We start from the raw sequence: 21,024 nt of genomic DNA, 5'->3' as shown, positions 1-21,024 counted from the left end.
TGGCTTGACCGCCAACAGTCTTTTGATACCACTACTAATTATTCTAAGAATTTAAACCAGTGAATTAATGTCTATTTTTTAGGACCTGTCTCTGTTTGTACACTCATTTCCGTTGGCGCATCCCACAGCTTTGGTTCGTCATCCTCACCACGCTGATCTCTCTCTCTCTCTCTCTCTCTCTCTCTACCAAGTGCAACACCAACGCACACCGTCTACTTGGCTGATGAATGGGCTTTGAGAAGCGAAGATGTAACCCTTTGCGTATATGTCTCTCTCTCTCTCTCTCTCTTTAATGCGGTGCCTGGGACTATAAATTGACGACCCAGTTCGCCATTTCTTCTCGCAAGCTTTCTGTCACAAAGAGAGAGAGAGAGAGAGAGAGAGAGAGAGAGTGAGTGAATGGGGCTGAACGAGAAGGGAAACGCGAAACTGCGAGATGATCATCACACAGTGGAAATCGAGCTCGGCCACGACGAAGAGCTCGTCAGATCAGCAGGAGGAGGAGGAGGAGGAGGAGAGACGACCAGTCGGTTATGCGAACTCTCTCTCTCCACGTCAGATGGACACGCTCACCGCCCTCTGCGACACTTTCTTGCCCTCCATCGCTCAGCCTTATCATCCTTTGGGTGGCGGTGGCGACGGCGACGAGGAGGTAGCCAAGTTCTATCAAACGTCAGCTTCCATGGCCGGAACGCCGGACAAGGTAACTTGACTTTTCATGTAAATTTGCTTCTCTTGTAGGCAAATGGTAAACCAGACAGTTCGTGTCGATAAAATTGTCTTAAGAGCCCATTTGCTTCGCGTCATTAGAGACTAAAATCGAAATCTGAAATCTTCCTACTTTAACCCTTCTTCTTTCTCGGGCCATGCTTTCCTTCGTTCCGGTCCTTGGCCGGGGGAACATTTCTCCCCCTCGAACCATTCTTTAACCATTCTGTTTGCCGTGTCATGCAGCTAGGGGGTCTCATCAGTGAGAGGATGAAACACCCGAAGCTATGGCTGCTCCGCCTCACCTTGTGGCTCCTCTCGACGTGCGTCGGAACCTTCATCTTGTGCGGCCGAGAATGCTTCTCAAGCCCCCGCTTCCCATACGTGCAGAGATTCTCCGAGATCCCACAGCGGCGGAGGGAGGAGGTCGTGCGGCGGTGGTCTCGCAGCGTCTTCCCTCAGCTCCGGATGTTCGCGCGAGCCATCAAGTTTCTGACCCTCCTCGTCTTCTTCACTCAGGTGCGGCAACTTTCCATGTTCCATGAAGGGAAACTGTTCAAAAACTATCATCTTAACACTTAATGCACCGAATTGTGCCGTACGTCTCTCTGAAAAATAAGGGAAGTGGGGTGAGTTGGAGGAAGAAGGACAATATTAAAAAAAATAATTTTTTTAAATAAATATTTGAAAAATATTAAAAATTATTACATCCACGGATCTGTTAACCGAGATCATCAGATTGAATTGGCCAAAATACAAAAAATTTAATATTACAATAGATTTTATTTTTTATAATTTTTCTCGGATTAGTGTTTTACGATTTGTACAGCTAATTAAATGCGCATCTTGAACTTTAAGGCACACAGGACATTTCTTCTTTTTTTTCCCAAGTGAGATATTTCATTAATGTTAATAAAAGATATGAGACGTGACGAAGAGAGTAGCAACTTGTCACCTTCATCACCACACTGATCTGCATGCATGCCACGTGGCGTTTGGTAATGTCTTTATGGGAATTATTATTAGAGGAAGCATTAAATAAATTTGGGCTTTTTGCTTGGCTTCTGGACTGCTTCAAAAGTAGTTTTGAAGTTACTTGAATAAGTAAAAAATATTTACTTTTCTCTAAAAGCAAAAGTGTTGTCATGCACGTCCTAAATTGCTACAAATTGCTCATTTAGGAAGCACGAGCTATGTTATTTCTAGTGCAAGAAGAGCTGAATAGTTCTTAAATATGAAAGTGAGTTTGTACAAATTACTATGTTTTTTGTGATATGACACGTTTGTTCTTGTTAAGTCCCGAACAATTTCAATTACTTTTTTGATCAACTAACTATAGTTGTATACAGATAGGATGTGGCGAAAACACACTAAAAAATATATAAATTTTGAACCCATTAAATATTTAAAAAAATGATGACATGAGATCCAGCCCATTAAAGTTTATTGATAGTTATACTTTCACCTACTAGAAACCCTTGTGAGAAATATCTCGCATTATTCAATTCGAAAAACAAACGACTAAACCTAGTTCAACTTGTAATTTTGTCAACTACGTTTCCGTGAGAAAATGAAAAAGAAATCATCCTTCCGCTCATCATTTGATTATTAATCAAGCAAGGAGTAAACTAAAATTCACAAGCTAAACCGACTGTCCGGGAAAGGCAAGATGTGATCATATGAATTAGGTCAGTTCCAATTAATGAGGTGGGCTCTATATAGTTTAGTACAGATTAGGTGATGCAGCCGGTCAACAAGAGTTGGTAGTTGCAATAAACAAAGATTTCCATCGAGATTTTCTTTTTTTGGGTTGAAAGATGCTTACATATTACTGATCATGAAAGGCGAGATGTACAAGATAGATTCGGTTAGGCGGGTGAAGGTTCGATCTGATATTATAAATGTTCCGACGGTCTCGAATTAGGTGGGCACACAATTTATGCCTCGGCCACGAGGAGCTCATTGAAAGAGAAAGAGACCCTTTGATGAGTTAGGAATTTTTGAAATTTGAGCGTTCTATATAGCTGGAGACACCAAAATGTTCAGACCCATCATCTGATTAATTTATATTCCTCCAGGGGACAAAAATTTAATGACTCATCATAAATGTGTAGGCTGCAATTGCAAGAGAGGGGATGGGACTCGATCTCAATAAATTCATTAAAAGAAATTTAGAATTTTTTTATTTATTTTAATCTTATCTTAATGACTTTGAGCTTTATCCTTCTGTTTTTTAAGCACGTGTCCATTATGATAGTCCCTGTTGCTGTTGGTCCCTATCTATGTAGCATGGGCACGCTTCCTCGCCAAATTTTCACTTATCAAACACGTGTCGGTGCCGGACATGAGCCGGACACGAGCCGGACATGCGCAGACATGGCCGGACACGCTCGGACACGCCGTCAACACGTGTCCGAGCTCCGACACTTGGTCAACCGAACGGACACGCGAGGGACTCGCATGTCCTGAGTAAAGAGAGTCAAAATTGGAAAAGACCCAAATTTTTCTGACCCAATCTCCATCTCTCGCATTCTCTACCTCTTGCTCTCTCGGCTCTGTCGCGACTCTCCTCTCTCTCTCTCTCTCTCTCTCTCACGTCATTGCTTTCGGCTCTGTGGAGATTCGCCCTCTCCTAGACGTCTCACGGATTCTCCCGGGAAACAGGCAGGAAAGTGAGAGAAAACGGAGGTGGGTCTTTGACGATGGCCTTCGTAGAGTTCATGCGAGGCATTCCTCGCGAGGGAAAGGCGCTACCTTTCGTTGTTCGATCATGGAAATGGAAACTGCACACACAGAGTGAGAGAAAGAGAGAGATAGAGAAAGGTGTAGTATTGTTGCTTGATGGAGAGAGAAAGAGGGGGGAGGGGAGAAGAAGCGGCAGAGATTGAGGATGAAGAGAATCGGGGAAGAGAGAAAGGCATGGGTTAAAATGGAAAGTGAGAGAAAAAAAGGGAAAAACTTAAATTTTTATTTTGGTAAGAAGGGGATAATTATTGGAGATTTTCTCTTATTAAACGTACAACTTTAAGATCAAAATAATCCGATAAAAAAAATCAAAATAATCATTGTGGATAACATCTTAGGATCAACCTCAATGTAAAAAATAATCAATTTTATTTATCGAATCATAAAAATAATAATTTATTATGCATATTTAAAAAATATTCATTTAATATACAACGTATCCCAATGTGTAGGAATTCTTTATTTTTTGAGAAAGTGCGTGTCGACGTGTCGTGTCGTCTCGTGTCGTGTCCGTGCTACATAGGTCCCTATCAATAAGGCTTTAATGTGGAACCTACCAAGGCCAAATCTACTAAATTTAGCTCCCACTTGCTCTTTGGTCCATTCTATCTCAACAAATTGAATGTTTGAAAATAGTAGGAACACTTGCACAACATATAATATATATAATTGTTCGAGTGGTAAGATAGATATGATTTCTTATTTTGATACAATGGACATAATCCATCATAATAGCAAAAAACTACTGGCAGCATAAGAACAAATGTTAATGTCTAGTGATGATTTGAATTGGGGAGACCCATTTTCCCCTCACTTGTTAAATGATTTGATCCAATACCATAAATTACCTATAAAATAGGAAGATGGGTGTGTTTATGATAAGTTTTGATTTGTTTTCAGGTCGACGAGACGGATCGCAACCTTTCCTGGAAAGCGATTGGCTATGTCGGACCAGATCCAGAGTTCGAAAACTCCAAGAAATTAAAGCGTTTGTCTTGCCAAATCTCAGCTGATGAACAGCAAGACCAAGAACAAGCGACAGCCAAGAATGGTTATGAAGATGAAGCCGTCTTCGGACCTCTTCATCGAGGTCTTGTCCACATGGTGCACCCACGAGATAACGTTGCGAAAAGTCTCCAGCAGTTCGGGTTCCCTGTTCTCGTTTGTCCCTCCGGATTATAACGTACGGAAGCATTGTTTCCCATCTTTGAGCATCCAGTGCGACGCGGTGGTGATTGGTTCAGGCGCAGGCGGGGGGGTCGTCGCTGGCGTGCTTGCAAAGGCGGGCCACAAGGTGCTTGTCCTGGAAAAGGGAAGCTACTGTGCCAGGAGCAACCTCTCCCTGCTCGAAGGGCCTACCATGGATCAAATGTACCTCTCCGGCGGTCTCCTAGCAACCCAAGATATGAGCGCACTGGTACTCGCGGGGTCTACCGTTGGAGGGGGCTCGACAGTCAACTGGTCCGCCTCCATCAGGACGCCGCAGCATGTGATGAATGAGTGGTCGAGCAAGTATGATCTAGAGCTGTTCGACAGCAAGTTGTACCGGGAGGCGTTGGACGTCGTCTGCAAGAGAATGGGAGTTCAGTCAGGTATAGACGAAGAAGGGTTCAACAATGCAGTGCTGCGAAAAGGGTGTAATGAATTGGGCTATCCTGTGAGCACCATTCCTAGGAACTCGCCTGCGGATCACCACTGCGGTTGGTGTGGCTTGGGCTGCAAGGACGGGAAGAAAAAGGGTACCGCAGAGACATGGTTGGTGGATTTAGTGGAATCCGGGAATGGGGCGATCCTCCCCGGATGCGAAGCCATCGAGGTCCTGCACACAAGGCGGAGCGGAAGAGAGAGGGACACAGCGACCGGGGTCGCGTTCGAGTTTGAGCAAAACGGGGTCAAGGTGGTCTGCGTCATTGAGTCCAAGGTCACCATCGTGGCGTGCGGGGCTCTTAGCACGCCAGCTTTGCTAAAGAGAAGCGGCCTCGTAAATCCCACTATCGGGAAGAACTTGCATCTCCATCCGGTGACGATGGCGTGGGGCTACTTCCCAGACGCAAAGACGGCAGATCTATGGCTGGAGAAGGAGAAGAAGAGCTACGAAGGAGGCATAATGACGGCAATGTCCACGGTTGTCGGAAATTTCGAAAAGTCCGGGTATGGTGCGGTGATCCAGACCCCAGCTTTGCACCCGGGCATGTTTTCGGCCTTAATGCCCTGGACGTCCGGCCTAGACATGAAGGAAAGGATGACCAAGTTCTCAAGGACAGCCCACATATTCGCTCTCGCTAGGGATAAAGGGTCGGGGACGATTGCATCGTCGAGCTCTATAAGTTACAAGATGGAAGACACGGACGAGCAGAATCTGCAGAAGGGGCTCGAGAAGGTGCTGAGGATACTGGCAGCAGCCGGGGCCGAAGAGATTGGGACGCACCACATGGGAGGGAAAACACTGAACGTGAAGCGAGTGAGCTACCGCGAGTTTGAGCGGTTCGTGAAGGAAGAGAGTGCGAGGCCGATAAAGGGCCTGTCGACGCCGCTATGCTCTGCCCACCAGATGGGGAGCTGTCGGATGGGGCCCGACCCGAGAAGCTCGGCGGTGAACCCAATGGGCGAGACGTGGGAAGTGGAAGGGCTGTATGTGGCCGACACCAGCGTTTTTCCGACGGCTCTGGGCGTGAATCCAATGGTCACCGTCCAGGCGATCGCGTATTGCACAGCACAATCAGCCCTTGAAGCTCTCAGGAGGAAGAAGAGCAGACAGTGATGGTAGTATTCATGTATTCACAGATCGCATTCTTCTCTTTGTTCTCCTTGCTTTTCAGTTTCACCTCTTACTGCAGCAAAGCTTTTGGTCCCCACCAAGTGTACGACAGCAAATGAATCGTGATCTCCATCACTGAGTCCGGTTAAAGGTCTCTATCACTTTCAGATACCGGAAGTTCAGCCATTCTGAGATATCAGCAAAACAAGAAAGCTCGAACCGAAACTTCACGGTTAAAATCGATTGGAGATCAAAACTTAAAATAAAGCAGCTACAGCATTTTCTGAGTTTTTTTTTTTTTTTTTTTTTTTGGCAAACGAAAATTTTTATTTTACTTGAAAGGGAGGTATATCACTTAAAGATAAATCAACTTGGTATAGCTTGTAAATACTCGCTCATTTCACAAAAATGCATCAAAGGCCAACCTCCGAATCTCGTATCAATATGAGCGATGAGCACACGCCAAAATTTCCTTCTCCAGTAACTACGATTTTGTCAAAAGGCGATGCATGCCTAGATTCGATGTTCCCAATACCATCACCGTATATGGATAACAACAATTCCAACTAGTTGAAAAACAACAGATAACGCCTCATAAATTCTAGATCTAATTCTACATCGGAATAAAAGAGTACCCAAAGTTAAATCTAATTATAGATCAAGAGAGAAGACATGCAAATGAGATACCAGTTGATTACAAAATCACTTTCAATAAGCCGACCGAAGCAGTAGAGAAGCCGCACTCGACTATAGGAGTAAGCACGGAAGCCAAAACGAGCGAGCAGATCCGGAATAGCGAATTCTTCCGTTTGAACTCTGAGCTCTTCAAACAAAAATCTTCACGTGGAAGAAGAAGTTAGTGGGTTATATGCAAAATCAATGAAGAAGTCTTCGAGAAAAATTTGAGGATATAGAGAAGGGCAGCTCTATTTCCACTCTCATTTTCGCTAAGGCACTCTTCTTTTCAATCAATAGATCGAAATACTCTTCCCCCTCTTCAAGTTATTGTTTCTTTTTTTATCAACCTAACCAACATAATTGCCTTTATTTCTATTTTCCCTTTTAAATATCAAATTCACAATATAAATGTCAAACTAAACCAAATAAAATATCATTTTATAATGCATCAAGTTATCACTTTTACTAGAGAAGTTCGTTATTCTTAATTTATGATCTCATGTTTTTAATTAGAAAATTTATATAAAATATAAGAAATTTCTAGTTATAACGACTTATGAACACATAATTAACTATCTATTTTTTATGAAATAGTTTGAAGGAAACTTTATTTCAAAGTTGAAATTTAAAATCCAATATATTATCAAGCGGATTTTGATTTTGAGGGTAATTTTCAAATTGACTTGCAGGTTTCTAAAATTACAAATGGCTTATTTGTGCCTTTTTTTTTTAGCTTTTCACATTTTAATATGAATTGTAAGATGGGGTTGAAATTTTGTTTACACATTCTACCCTTTTAAAGACGGGTGCAATTTTTTTGGGGAAAATTTTAAGTGTATTTTAAATTTTTTATCCACTTGCTATGAGATTGAATTTATAATCGATATTAATTCATTTCATTATATCAAGAGTTGAACAGCACAAAAATTCATGTTTTTTTTTCCTTTATGTGTTTATCCTTTGTTAATACATATCTAAATACAAATATGTGTAACATTTTATTATGCTTTTAACATATTAATCTTTTTCCATTTTGTGATCAATTTTCCTTTTCCGTTTTTATCAAGATCGACTAAAAATAAAGGCAGATTTGTGGATTAGTTTGATAAAAAAAGAAAATTTTAATTGAAGAAAGATGAGGGTATTTTAGTAAGTTAACTAGCAAAAATAAGTGTCTTAACCAAAATGGGAGTAAAAATAACACCGTCTTATAGAGAAATAGAAAAGCTAAAAAAGAAAAGGCAAAGAGGGGTGCATGAAAACCATTATGTTCCAAAAATAGATTTCTAGCTAGAAATTGATTTTTCTATTTTTGTTTCTAGATGAGTTTCTAAGCAAAAAAATGTGTTTGATAATGATATAAAATTTCTAATCTTGGAATAGAAATTCATTTGACAATAGTTGAAAATTTTTGCTTCTAGAAATTATTTTTTTTTTTTTTGGTAAGGTGCTTCTAGAAATTATTATGTACTATTTAAAAATAAAAAAATATTATTTATTTTTTACTCCGAGGCGTGCGGTGGTTGCGGCGGCCGGGCGGTGGGTGGCAAGCGGTGGGGTGGGGCGGCGACTAGCGATGGGTGGTGGGAACGGGGAATGAGGGTTGTGGTTGGCGATGGCGGATATTTGAAAAAATGTGAGGGGTTATTATTTCCGATTTTTATTTCTCCGAGAAGTTAAAAATTTTTGTTTCTGATTTCTCTTCCAAATCTATTTTTGGAACAATTTTTTATTTCAGAAATAGAAAAATAGAATAACGTTACCAAATGAGTTTCAGTTGCAAATCTTTTGCAGAAATAGGTTTCGAATAAAAATAGAAATAGAAAAATAAAATAGTTGTCATGCATTCCCAAAGTCTAACAAGTTTGGTCATTTTTATTGGCTTGTGGGTCGGGCACAATTGAAAGATTCGCCGGTCTCATATGGCGCGTGCTTCCCTCCTATTTCGATTTGAGCATGGTCTTTCGGGCTATGCTTATACGATATCGAATGTCTGCTTATACACATGTGGGAGCCCTATGTTTCTTCTGACCCATTTTGCCTAAGCATGTCTCATGCGAATGTTTCTTGTTTCGTGGTATCTTATTATCCCACGCTCTTCGTGAACTCACCTGCATGTTGTCGAACGACCCGTCTGTGTCGGAATCATTGACCAGCGAGCATGGTTTATGGGTCGCTGGAGCTTGTTCCTATATCCGTTCAGTCCGAAGGTTCTCACTCGCTCCGCACGAGCACGACTGTCCCAACGCATCCCCTTGCTGTCCGATCTGGAAGTCTCCAAATTTCGTCCGTGTAAAGCGAAGGCGGCTCTCGTAGAAGCAAAGAAGACTGCTGCTGAGAAAACATCGACCGGCTTGTCTTTGAGAACTGGATTTGTGCGCCCATTTCCTGAAAATGTCGATTTCAGCCGCAAATATGGTTTGCGACCCGGAATCCATGCTTCTCACATTCTTAAATCTCGCCGCGCGTTTCCGCAATCTGTCAGTTTCTCTTCCGTCTGCGACCCGTTCGACGAAATGGGTGACAGGGAATGGCATTCGCGGGATGGCCGCTTTCACCGAGTTTTTGGTTTCGCCAAAACGTCCGCCGTGAGAGGTGACAAAGAAGATGTCTCAATTGCCCATTGTTCGGCCCTCAAGATTGGGGCTCTCGCTCACTTGCCCATTTCAACCTCTCTGCTCATGGCCTACTCACGGGCTGCGGACCTGAGTGCTTTACGAGCTTTCTTTGACGAAATTCCCGACAAAGATGTGATTACTTGGAATGCGATGATCACTTCCTTGGCTGATAACCAGTGGTTTGTTCAGGCCCTGGATCTATTTGCCAAGATGATGCAAGGTGGAAGTGGTTTTGATTCCACTTCTCTTTTAATTGTTTCATCAATATTCACACGCACAAATCAGTTGATTCAGGGTCGTATTGTTCACAGCTTAAGCGTGAAGTCAGGGATGCTATCCGATTATTCGCTGTGTAATGCACTTATGGATATGTATGCAAAATGTGGTGATCTAAGCTCATCAGAGAGCATTTTCGTCGGTATCGGTCGTAGGGATGATATTGCTTGGAATTCGATACTCAGTGGATGTCTTCACAACAACAATCCTATAGGGTGCCTACTGTACTTTAAAGAGAGAGCACTGTATGAGGAAATGGGGGACAGTATAAGTCTCTCGTGTGCTATTTCAGCTGCAGCTTCATTGGGAGAACTAAGTTGTGGTAGTAATTTGCATGGTTTGGCAATCAAAGTTGGTTACGACCAATGCCCCCGCATTTCAGTTGCCAACTCTCTTATTGCGTTCTATTTTCAGTGTGGGCACTGTGAGGATGCCGAGGCTATTTTTAGAGGAGCAATGGCTCTATACGACATTGTTTCTTGGAACACAATGATTGACGGTTATGCCTCCAATGGAATGATTCTGGAAGCTTTCGATCTTCTGCATGAAATGCAGTTAACAGCGCCCGTCCAGCCTGATTCAGTGACTCTTCTTACTCTAATTTCAGTTTGTGCAGATGCAATGCTACTGATAGAGGGAAAAACACTTCATGGCTACGTTACTCGCAGAGGGATGGGACTTGATCCTCGAGTGACAAACAGTCTTATGAATATGTACTTGAGATGCGGTGCTGTGAGGAAAGCTGAGATTTTGTTTGATTCCACTTCAGAGAGGGACGTGATCTCATGGAACACAATGATCTGTGGGTATTCCCAGAATGACCTATCTGAGAAAGCTCAAAGTTCATTCAAAGAAATGCTGCTATGTTGCTCAGGATGCAGCTTACCTACTCTGTTAGCCATTCTTCCTTCCTGTAATTCCCCTGAATACCTCAGATTTGGAGAATCGATCCACTGTCTGCAGTTGAAACTTGGATTTTCACACAGCGTTGTTGCTTTAAATTCCACCATGTACATGTATGTTGTTAGTGGAGATATTAGAGCAGCATGCAAGTTATTGACTACCTGTTCAGTTCATGAAGATCTCACTTGTTGGAACACTTTCATTGCAGGCTGCTCAAAGAGTGGCTTCTTTTGGGAAGCTTTAGAAGCATTCAACAGAATGAGGGAAGAACATAATGTCTCTTTTGATTCCATCACACTTGTCAATATTTTTTCAGCTTGTGGAAATCTTGAGCTGTTTCTTGAAGGGAGATTGATCCATGGGCTTGCTCTCAAAACTCCAATAGGATCAGACACCCGTGTGTGTAATGCGCTTATTACTATGTATGGACGATGCACAGATATTGCAAGTGCGAGATTAGTCTTCAACACCATTGGTAATAGCAATTTATGTTCGTGGAATTGTCTGATTTCTGCCTTGTGTCAGAACAAGGCTGCTAAGGAAGCAGTTGAACTCTTTGGACGTCTTGCATTTGAATATGATGAGATCACCATTGTCAACATTCTCTCAGCCTGTACACAGCTTGGCCTTATGCAGTTAGGAACAGAAATTCATTCTCGAGTTTTCAGAGTAGGGTTTCATGAGAATTCTTTTATATCTGCAGCTCTTGTTGATATGTACAGCAACTGTGGGAAATTGGGTGTTGCTCTTCAAGTATTCAGAAACTCGCCTGAAGAAGTCCATTGCAGCTTGGAATTCCATGATTTCTGCCCATGGGTACCACGGTGACGGTAAGAAAGCACTGAAACTTTTCGAGAAAATGCGTGAATCTGGGACAAGAGCGACTAAAACCACTTTCATAAGCCTTCTATCAGCTTGCAGTCATGCTGGATTAGTTAAAGAAGGTCTCTGGTATTATGAGCATATGGAGGACAAATATGGAGTTGAACCTGTTACAGAGCATCATCTTTGTGTGGTTGACATGCTTGGCCGTTCAGGAAAGCTGTTTGAGGCTTATGAACTTATCATGAAGATGAAAACTCGGCCCAAGCCGGGCATATGGGGCGCTTTGCTAAGTTCCTGCAACTACCATGGCAATATAGAGATGGGAAGAGAAGTTGCAGAGCTGCTTTTTGAAATGGAACCCGAAAATTCCGGGTATTACATTGCACTGTCAAATATGTATACTGCTGCAGGGGGATGGGTTGATGCTGTGAAGATACGTGAATTGATTCAGGAGAAAGGGTTAAGGAAGCCGATTGGGTACAGCCTTTTAGAAATGGGTTAATAAGGATGAACATCCACTAAGCGTGACAGAACCACAGAGATGCAGGCACCGTTTTGCATTGAATCTGCTCTCAATTTTTTATTGGCTCATGTCTATATTGTTACGAATGGTATAGTGTTTATGCCTTAAACAGTCAATTAGATCATGTTCGCTTGCAGAAAGATACTCCTAATAAGAATCTGTTTGTAATGAAGGGGGCCAGCTAATTTTACAATGATGCAGCAGCATTGAAGCTAGACGAATTAAGTGGAAGGAATATGAAGCCCGTTTATGGAACTGAAAGGGGGAGCACAAAACAAAAAAGTGACCTTCCGATCACAAATAGGAGAAAAGAAGAGTACAGAAATCCCATCGATGTTACTTAAGCTTCAGGTAAAATTCGATTTGATATGAGTTCAATAAGGCTGGCAATTTTTGTTATGGCACTAAAATGTCTGACCGTTTAAGCATTATGCCCAAAGTACGTGCATCTGATGTGGGAATGCTTCATTGCACCTTTGGCACATAAAGGAATGATAACATTTCAAAGAAATGAATTTGCAATAACCCTTTTGAGATAGTTTTCTCATACTCATATGTAATGGTCTTTGGATGCCCGAGCGAGAAGATGCGATCAGTAGAAAACTTGGGGTTAAAACCGGCGATGGAATACTTGGAAATGGGATCAGAAGATGAAGGAAACATGCGAGAGCACCTAATTAATTACAGAAGACTGGAAGCACAAAATCAAGGGCAATTGCATGATAAGACTCGTGACGAGGATTTGTACTCTGGCCCAGTCTGCTGTAAATATTCCTCTGCAAAAGTTTGTTTACATCCTCGGTTAGGTTTCGAGATTCAACGTCAAACTTCGTACAAAATTTCTCCGCTGTCAACTAATCTTTCGGACGGCTCATCTCTAGTTCATGCCATGTCATTAAGGGTCTGCATGGTAACAATTTTGTTTTTGTGATCCTGTTCCCAAAAGCAAAAAAAATGAGAATCATGTTTGATAACACATATAATTTTGATTATGATTCTAGAAGCAAATCGTTAAGAAAAATACCATTTTGCAAAACCACAAAAAGTTGGTTTTGACAAAAATAATCACTTTCAAAACACAAAAACCTTTTCTTCCTCCTTTCTTTCGTTACTATTTTATATTTACATTTTTCAAATTAAAATTTGGATCTTATTTATAACATGCTGAAAAAAAAGTGTATTTCAAATTATTATTTTTGTGTATTGAAAATTGATCTTCAATTTACGAAGAAAATTTTAAAGTAATTACAAAATTAATTGATTTAAATAAAAAATTGAGAGAAAGTATTTTTGGGAACATAAATTTTGTACAGTTATCAAACGTGTTTCTATTCATGAACAGAATCACAATACAATTATCAAACACATTCTGATTCTCTAAAAATTCATTATAACCATAATCAGAAAAAATCATTATAACCATAACGTTTTGGGAAAACATTTGCCCTAAAACGATTGGGATAAAGACCGCAAGTACTTGAACTTTTTGCATGTTTTATAATCAAGCACTAAAGATCTTTTTCTTTTTCTTTTATCAACGTAGTAGCTCAACTTTTTAAATTTTAGTTTAATGAAAGATCTTTGAATAAAGTGCCATGCCATGTAATTTTGCTAATGCAAAATTTAAGCCCAATTAATAACGTAATTTTTTCAATTAAGCCTCAAGTGATGAGTAGGGAGATTAGCTATATGGGCAATTTTAACTGTCTTCTTTGTCTTTGCCAATTGTTACGTCACCTCAGGAGACCAGATTAGATGCCTATGTAAATAATAAATGGTTATTTAACAGTTTCAAAAAATATTATTTTTTTTTTGGTCGAAACAGTTTCAAAGTTCAAATTGGCATTTTCAATCCGCTGGTCTTAATGAAAATTTCCCATTGACCCGCATTTGAAAAGTTAAGATACTTAATTGAATGAAAAAAATTAAGTGCTCGATCAAAAATCAAAGCACTTGTGGTGTCATCATCCCGAAATATATTGCTAACATCTTTTCACAGCTACACAGTCACACTTCACTTATCAAAGCAGAAAACGAAACCACACATTCCAACATTCGAAAATGCAAAATCTCATAACCTTACCAACTCATGCATACCAGCAAGCAATCTGTCTAGCATATAGAAAAATGACAGCTGCAGAAACTACAAGTCCAAAAACATCTAATAGGTGCAGTATATTTCTGTAGCGAGAACCGGCATTCTTGGGTGTCAACCAAGTAGTGCAAAGTAGAAGCACTTGCAAAACAAACAGGCACGTACCCTCTGTTACTCAGATTCACATCTTTCCCTGTTCCTCTACAAATTTCAAACACCAAGCAAATAATATAATGCAACAGGTAATGATAAAACCAAGTTGCATTTTTTTAAGCTATATCATCAGACAACAGAAACAAAAATGGTGGACGCAGAAGGGCATATTGAAGGGTAAACTGTATTGAAGCTGCGTCCTTGAAGGGCTCTCGCAGGCTGTTCGAGAGAACAGGCATCAACTCTTGGATGGCACTGTGGTTTCCATTGTTAGTCCGGCACTGCCACATCGCCTTCATGAGCCCTTCAAGCTTCAAACAACCCAAAACTGCAAATGGAGAACCACCGACCAAAATTTAAGTTTGCAAGTGAAGGACTACGTGATGTTTGAGCATGATCGAGTCAGACAAACCTGCCAACAGGGATATTAATCATCCAAGTAATAGTAGGATCCAGCCGATTTCTGCTCCCTATCCTTGGTGGAGTCTAATTTATTGATCCTTGGACGATAATTAGTTGGGTCCCGTCTGAAAGTTATATCCAAATGCTGCAAGTGCACAGAGTAAACATGCAAATCAGCACATTCCCTGGTATTTTTCTATTTTATCTTTTTCAGGGGGGAGTGAAACCATGTAGAAATATAATGTTACTTTAAGTATCAACCAAAACCGGCAATGTCAAAAAGGAGTAGATGCGAAAAATGGAAAAAAAACCATATTGAGATTCCGCCACTAAACTACGACCATACTTTTCTATCATACCCAGCAAAACTAACATATTGATGACCGTAAATAACACCACTCACATATTTACTATTTCCTCTTCTCCTCTGAAGATTTTGCCAGTGATATTCACAGTTAGCATCGGGCATAGCATGAAAAAGGTGGTTGGGACTACTTACAGATAAGAAAAGATTCATCCCGGTCAACAATGACTGAGGAGAATTGGCAATACAATCCACAGAAGGCCTCCCCTCGTACACTATCACTCTATCAGCCAAATAAGATGCCATAATGAAATCGTGCTCAACCACAAAAGCAGTCTTCTTTGCATGGAGGATGAATCTCTTGATAACTTTCGAAGCAACAATACGCTGCTCGGAGTCCAGATATGCACTTGGCTCATCTATTAGGTAAATGTCTGCTGGCTGCATAAATTAGACAAGACAAAGTATTACACCATTATGCATCCACATTCCCATGGTTACATTATTCATACTGTATTGTCCATAGGTAGCCAGAACAGACGAAACTACATCTCTTACAATACAAAAGCAGTATACAACAGGTTAGTCAACATGCTACAAATTTCAGGCTGGTATCCAATGAAACAACTTGATCTCTGCCACTATCCACCAGATGTTAGTAATCCACGGGTCAGTAATATCTAAGGCTTTTTGGAGCTTTCAGAAAATGAGCAGAAACTATGCAGAAAAAACTGCCAAAGCAATACAATCCAGGGGACTAATTGCTAATGCTTCTTTGGAACAAGAGCATAAGATGTTTACCAAACTACAGTTTACTTAGTTAAGTGACAATCTATACAATGCTTGATTGCCACCATGCCAGATAGGGTGGAAACTACGAAAATCCATGCCACAACGAAACCTAGAAATTGGTATAATGCAATGGTGCACGGGTCATCTACCCTTCTCCACACACCCAAAGGAACGAAAAGAGAGAAAATCTGAAAAAGGATCAAGTGAGAGAAACACAAAGCAAAGGAAGAGGTCCAGAAATTAATTGCAAGAACTTTTTAAAACTCAAAGCAAATGACAAGTTGATTCCAATGTCCATATTCAGGAACATGCTACACATATGCTCAGCGCAAATGAACATTTCCTTGTAAAGCTCAAGAAAAACCATGGCACTACCTCTGACAACTCAAAAATTGCATTCTTGTAGGATTTTATCTAAAATAAACCCTGTAAAGGACCCATCAATGAGATTCCATCACAACTACGATGATTTACCTTTCCAAGACAGAGACATAATGCAACTCTTTGCAACTCTCCACCAGACAGATTCACGACTTCTTGATCCATCAGTTGTTCAATGAGAAGAGGTTTCATTACATCTGATACAAACTGAGGATGCATATAAGAATCCCGTATTTTTTGGTGCAGCAAATGTCTAACAGAAGCTGGAAATTTGGGACTGATCTTCTGAGGCTTGTAAGAGACGTTGAATTCAGGTATCTCCACATCGTCGTCTTCAACGCTGTCAGGTTTCAGCAAACCAGCCTACAAACCGCAACTCCTTTGCATGATCGTCGGATCAACAGTATAATTGGTATGTTAGAAGCAACGGAAGCAGTGCATGCAACTAAAACACGAAATATTCATTACCAGCATTCTAATAAAAGTGGTCTTTCCAGTACCATTCTCCCCCAGCATCACTATAATCTGTGAGTCAGTAAATTCACCCTCTATGACCTTTAGCTTGAAGTTTCCCTGAATTTTTGTCATAGTGGGGTATTTGTACCGTGCATAAGTCTCGACATCCTCAGTGGGTTCCTGTGGAGTCTCAGCAACCTAGGAAGAGCAACAACCAGAATTATACAAGTCCTCCACAGCAGAATGAACCATATCCACGTGAAGTGATAGAATTGACACCTTGAAAGTAAGAGACTCGTCACGGAACCGCAGATTCTCAGTGGGAACAAATCCAGCTAGGAAGATATTTATTCCTTCTCTAACGGAGAAGGGAAGGGTTACAACTCCATATGCACCAGGTTTCCCATATAAACAGCAAATAAAGTCTGATAAGTAATCGAGGACGCTGAGGTCATGCTCCACAACGATTACATAGCTGAGAAGCATCAACAGAGTATCACACATCAAGATGAAGACGTAACAAATTAGGAAGCAAACAAATTAGATTATCAAACAAAGACAAACCTGTTAGGCCTAAGCAAAGATCGCACAACTTGGGCCGCTTTGAGCCTCTGTTTCACATCAAGATAACTTGAAGGTTCATCGAACATATATATTTCAGCACTTTGTATCGCAACGACAGCAATGGCAAACCTCTGGAGCTCCCCACCTGATAAATCCCCAACATTCCGATCTTTAACCTGATTCAATTCAAGGTCAACACAGAGTTCCTCTTTCATATCCCTTTCATCCTTTTGGTCAAGCACCTGTCCCACATTGCCTTGAACAGCCTTTGGAATATGATCGACATATTGGGGCTTTATAATAGCCTGAACATAGAGAGTACAGTTTAGCAGGAGGAAACCGCAACTTGCAGGGCTAAGATCAAGACAAAGAAATGACACACTCAGGATAATCCCCAGCATAAAATATTTGGAACGACAAGGAACGCACCAGTAGTTCTCAAGAAGTACAGCCCGATCTAAGAGAGTAAATCATAGGGGAAAACAACTAAATGACAAAGTCGTAAGATTAGTACACTCAATTAAATCATTCAGCATGAATAGCTGCAACTAGAAACCCGCTCAGATAAAACTTTTTCAAGGACATTCACAGTTTACTCTGACAAGTTCTCTAACCTGAACATTATTTCTCCAGCTGTACTCTTTAAAAATATGCATCACTACAATATGTCATGGACATAAAAGAGAACAGTCAGAGTCAAGGTCATCCGCACCTTCAAATTATCCTCCAAAATCCTGGTGAAATAATTTTGCAATTCAGACCCACGGAAGTATGTCAAAATTTCCTGCCAATCGGGAGGATTCTGCAACAGAAAGGGTCCAGGACGTCAGATAACAAAAAGGAACTTAGAAGCACCAGGAATATGTACATCTAAAGACAGCACACCTCAAAGCGACCCAAGTTTGGCTTTAGTCTTCCAGCTAAGATTTTAAGAGCAGTAGACTTTCCAATCCCATTTGTTCCAACCAAACCGAGAACCTGGCCTGGCCGCGGGACTGGCAACCTGTAATAAGAAATTCCGTGGCTTCACCATACAAAATAGCCGAGAATCCAACCCATGAGGCAACTAAAACCACCATTTCAAACCAATTGCAATTGGTGGCTACCTGTGCAACTTAAATGTGTTTGGTCCATATCGATGAGTAGTATCTTTATCCAAATCTTTTGGCAAGTTTATTATCTGAATTGCCTCAAAGGGACATTTCTGTAAAATTAAATCACAGTTCAGTGAAGTTGACCACAAGTGTAATGAATCTCACAGCAAACATGGCCTCATGACACACCTTAACACATATACCACATCCTATGCACAATTCTTCAGAAATGAATGCGATCCTTGACTGAGGAGTAACCTCAATACACAGCTTACCTGCATATGAACAAGCACCACAGGAGTTACAGACTATGCTCATTCACCACAGAGAGACATGACATGTTCAAAGTCAGCACTAAAACCACGCATCTCTACATGCGTGCTTGATCGTAAGAAATCGTAGAGGCGTAGCAAGCAAGGAATTCTCACAATTCATTCCCTAGAATTACATCTGTAAGCCATTACTTACTCGTATTAGCCTAAGAGCCGGAAGTAAACCCATCTAATGTTATAGACATAACTAGAATCATCGCAAACTTCCAGAAAGAAAAGACAATTGATAGAGACACTTTTTCCAGCCAATATATTCCAATGGAGAAAATGCTTATCTCAGAGATAGATCAGCAAGATGCATTTGTTAGGGGTTATAAACAGAGAAACTGCAATTTTTTGCTTTCCTGCTAAAATCTAAACAATAATTGTTCAAACGTTAAAAAATAATGAAAAAATCATATGTGAACCTATGCTTCAACATTTGTAGATTTACAAATGCTTCCATGTCGTTGAATAAAAGTCAAAACTACGTGCACCCTCAGCCCCTTCTGTTGCAGTTGCAGTAAAAGCGGAATCCATTAGACCAGGAAAGGAACATGCTTTTCCTAAGAAAAGAATCAACCAACTTCTGGAATTTCTGTGGCAAGCCCTTATCATACTGTAGAAATTCATCATGACTCAGCAACTCTCTCCTCAAAACATTGGTAAGAAGTAGATGAACCCAAAATCAGTAAATTTCATAGAAAATTTATCAAGTTCAGAAAATCCTAAAGTCGTATAAATTAGAAAGGCTCATAAGATATAATATTTGATAACTCCTGATCGGCGTCACTCTGCTCTCATACTAATTTGATTTATCCATGTCTGCAGGATATGGCATGGGTGTGGGTTATGGTATGGGCACACTTCATCTCCAAGGCGGTCATGCTATGCTTCTGGCTTGTTAAAAGGGACTTGAATTCAGATCATTTACAGCGATTCATTACCAATCAAACAAAGCATATAAGGATTCCAATCAAAATCCTCCATTCAAAAAAACCATCCGAAGTCGTATCACCTTCCGGAATCAATCCGCAATTTTTACAGCTCGCCCAGGGAAAAAAAAGAAGAAGAAAAGGTACCGGTTTTGACGACGGGGCAGCTCTTCTTGCATTCCTGGCGGCACTTCTTGGGCTTGCACCTGTCGGAGCTCACTATAGCGATACGCGTGAGCCGATCCGCCATCTCTCGCGCGCAGTCCCCCTCTCTTAAGACGCTAGCTGATGAATCTGCACCGATCAATCACTGAAGAGTCAAAACCAGAAAGCGGCAAACGCTGAGACGGCAATACCGACAAGAAGATGAAACCCCGAGCTCAAACGGAAAGGCCAAATTACCAGCGAGGCGCTGATGATGGAGGAGGCGTGCGTGTGCTGGGAACGTTTTCTGGCGTGGTGCAAAAGCTGAGCAGACATACGATTCAAGTCCACCTAGGGTTTTCTCCTACTGAGTCCGACCCGTTCCTTCTAACCCGCTCCGGTGATTTGTAACTTTGTGGCGTCCGTCCAATAATGTTTTTGTGGCTTGCCACTTATATTCTTTTTTGGGAAAAAGCCACATAAAAAAAAAAAATTTGGTCCCATAAAAAAGCCACAAAAAATTTTCAATTATGTATATTGTGACACATTTATCCTAATTTTTTTTCTGTGAGACCAACGACTCTAAATTTGTACTTGTGTGATACACTTAACATCCATCAAAATTCCGCTAACGTAAACAACTAAACATCTTACGTGGCTTTCGACCAAAAAAAAAAAATTCTTATATGGCTATCTATATGGACGACTAAAAGCAAATGGTATTGACGTAATGTGCCAACTTATCATATGTTTTTCTTTTCTTGTTCTCATTTTCCCATTTTTATTTTTTAACTTCATCCGTTTTCTTTCTTGATTTGGCAACACCGAGGATGGCGGCCGTAGTGAAAATAATGGAGAAAGGGAAAAAAAAATCTTGAGGGAGGATAAATGTGTGGTGCACGTCCGAGTTTGGAATCTTTAGTGTCATGAAAAATAAGTTTGGTCTAAACGTGTCATATGAATACAAGTCTGAATTTCTTGTGTCACAAAAAATTGGGATAAATGTATTACACGAGTACAATTAAATATATTTTACATAATTATTTTTTTTAATAATCTTTTGTTTCTAGCCATTTATGATACTAAACTTAATTAAGGAACAATTTCACAGTTCAAATTGTAAAGCCTTATGCATGAATAAAATAAATTTATTTTTTTCAAAATTTTTTAAGGTCGGATTTTTTTTTTATTTAGTTCTAAAAGATTAAATATGTGGAGTAATAAATTAAAAAATAAAAGTTTAGAGGTCGTGTGAGTGCAGTTCCGTTTTCGGTTTTAATTTTTAAGAATGAAAATTAATGATACGAATATGAATCCCTCAATGACATTAAATTCTGAGTTTAATTAAATCCCTTTTTT

At 40.5% G+C, this 21,024-nt stretch overlaps 3 protein-coding genes across 3 annotated transcripts; 2 read left to right on the top strand and 1 right to left on the bottom strand.

The window, feature by feature from the left end:
• Positions 1-354: 354 nt before the first annotated feature.
• LOC115730291 (long-chain-alcohol oxidase FAO4A) lies at positions 355-6,311 on the top strand. The gene is given in 4 exon segments (XM_030660922.2): positions 355-703; positions 955-1,227; positions 4,354-4,616; positions 4,618-6,311. Coding segments are annotated over 4 exon segments (2,400 nt in total). The 5' UTR covers positions 355-436; the 3' UTR covers positions 6,215-6,311.
• A 2,685-nt stretch (positions 6,312-8,996) lies between these two features.
• On the top strand, positions 8,997-12,116 carry LOC115733301 (pentatricopeptide repeat-containing protein At4g19220, mitochondrial). Its single transcript, XM_030663962.2, is given in 2 exon segments — positions 8,997-11,457; positions 11,459-12,116. Coding segments are annotated over 2 exon segments (2,955 nt in total). The 5' UTR covers positions 8,997-9,057; the 3' UTR covers positions 12,014-12,116.
• Positions 12,117-14,178: 2,062 nt separating this feature from the next.
• LOC115730847 (ABC transporter E family member 2) lies at positions 14,179-19,833 on the bottom strand. The gene is made up of 12 exons (XM_030661465.2): positions 19,669-19,833; positions 18,465-18,550; positions 18,288-18,385; positions 18,067-18,184; positions 17,894-17,983; positions 17,182-17,486; positions 16,897-17,092; positions 16,630-16,815; positions 16,255-16,524; positions 15,184-15,429; positions 14,695-14,829; positions 14,179-14,610 (listed from the first exon to the last, which is right to left on the bottom strand). The coding sequence occupies exons 1-11, from the start codon at positions 19,769-19,771 to the stop codon at positions 14,710-14,712; spliced, it is 1,818 nt and encodes a 605-aa protein (XP_030517325.1). The 5' UTR covers positions 19,772-19,833; the 3' UTR covers positions 14,179-14,610; positions 14,695-14,709.
• Positions 19,834-21,024: the final 1,191 nt, after the last annotated feature.

This window comes from Rhodamnia argentea, chromosome 9 (genome assembly GCF_020921035.1).
Source record: "Rhodamnia argentea isolate NSW1041297 chromosome 9, ASM2092103v1, whole genome shotgun sequence".
NCBI classification, from domain to species: Eukaryota; Viridiplantae; Streptophyta; class Magnoliopsida; order Myrtales; family Myrtaceae; genus Rhodamnia; species Rhodamnia argentea.
The sequence above is the reverse complement of the archived record's forward strand: the minus strand, read 5'-3'. Positions and strand labels throughout refer to the sequence as shown.

Excerpts from the sequence above, each read along its gene's own strand:
- LOC115730847 (XM_030661465.2), bottom strand. The coding sequence starts at position 19,771 with ATGGCGGATCGGCTCACGCGTATCGCTATAGTGAGCTCCGACAGGTGC. Across the intron at positions 18,551-19,668 it reads CTGCCCCGTCGTCAAAACCG|GTAAGCTGTGTATTGAGGTT; the intron begins GTACCTTTTCTT and ends GTTCATATGCAG. Across the intron at positions 18,185-18,287 it reads AACACATTTAAGTTGCACAG|GTTGCCAGTCCCGCGGCCAG; the intron begins GTAGCCACCAAT and ends TTCTTATTACAG.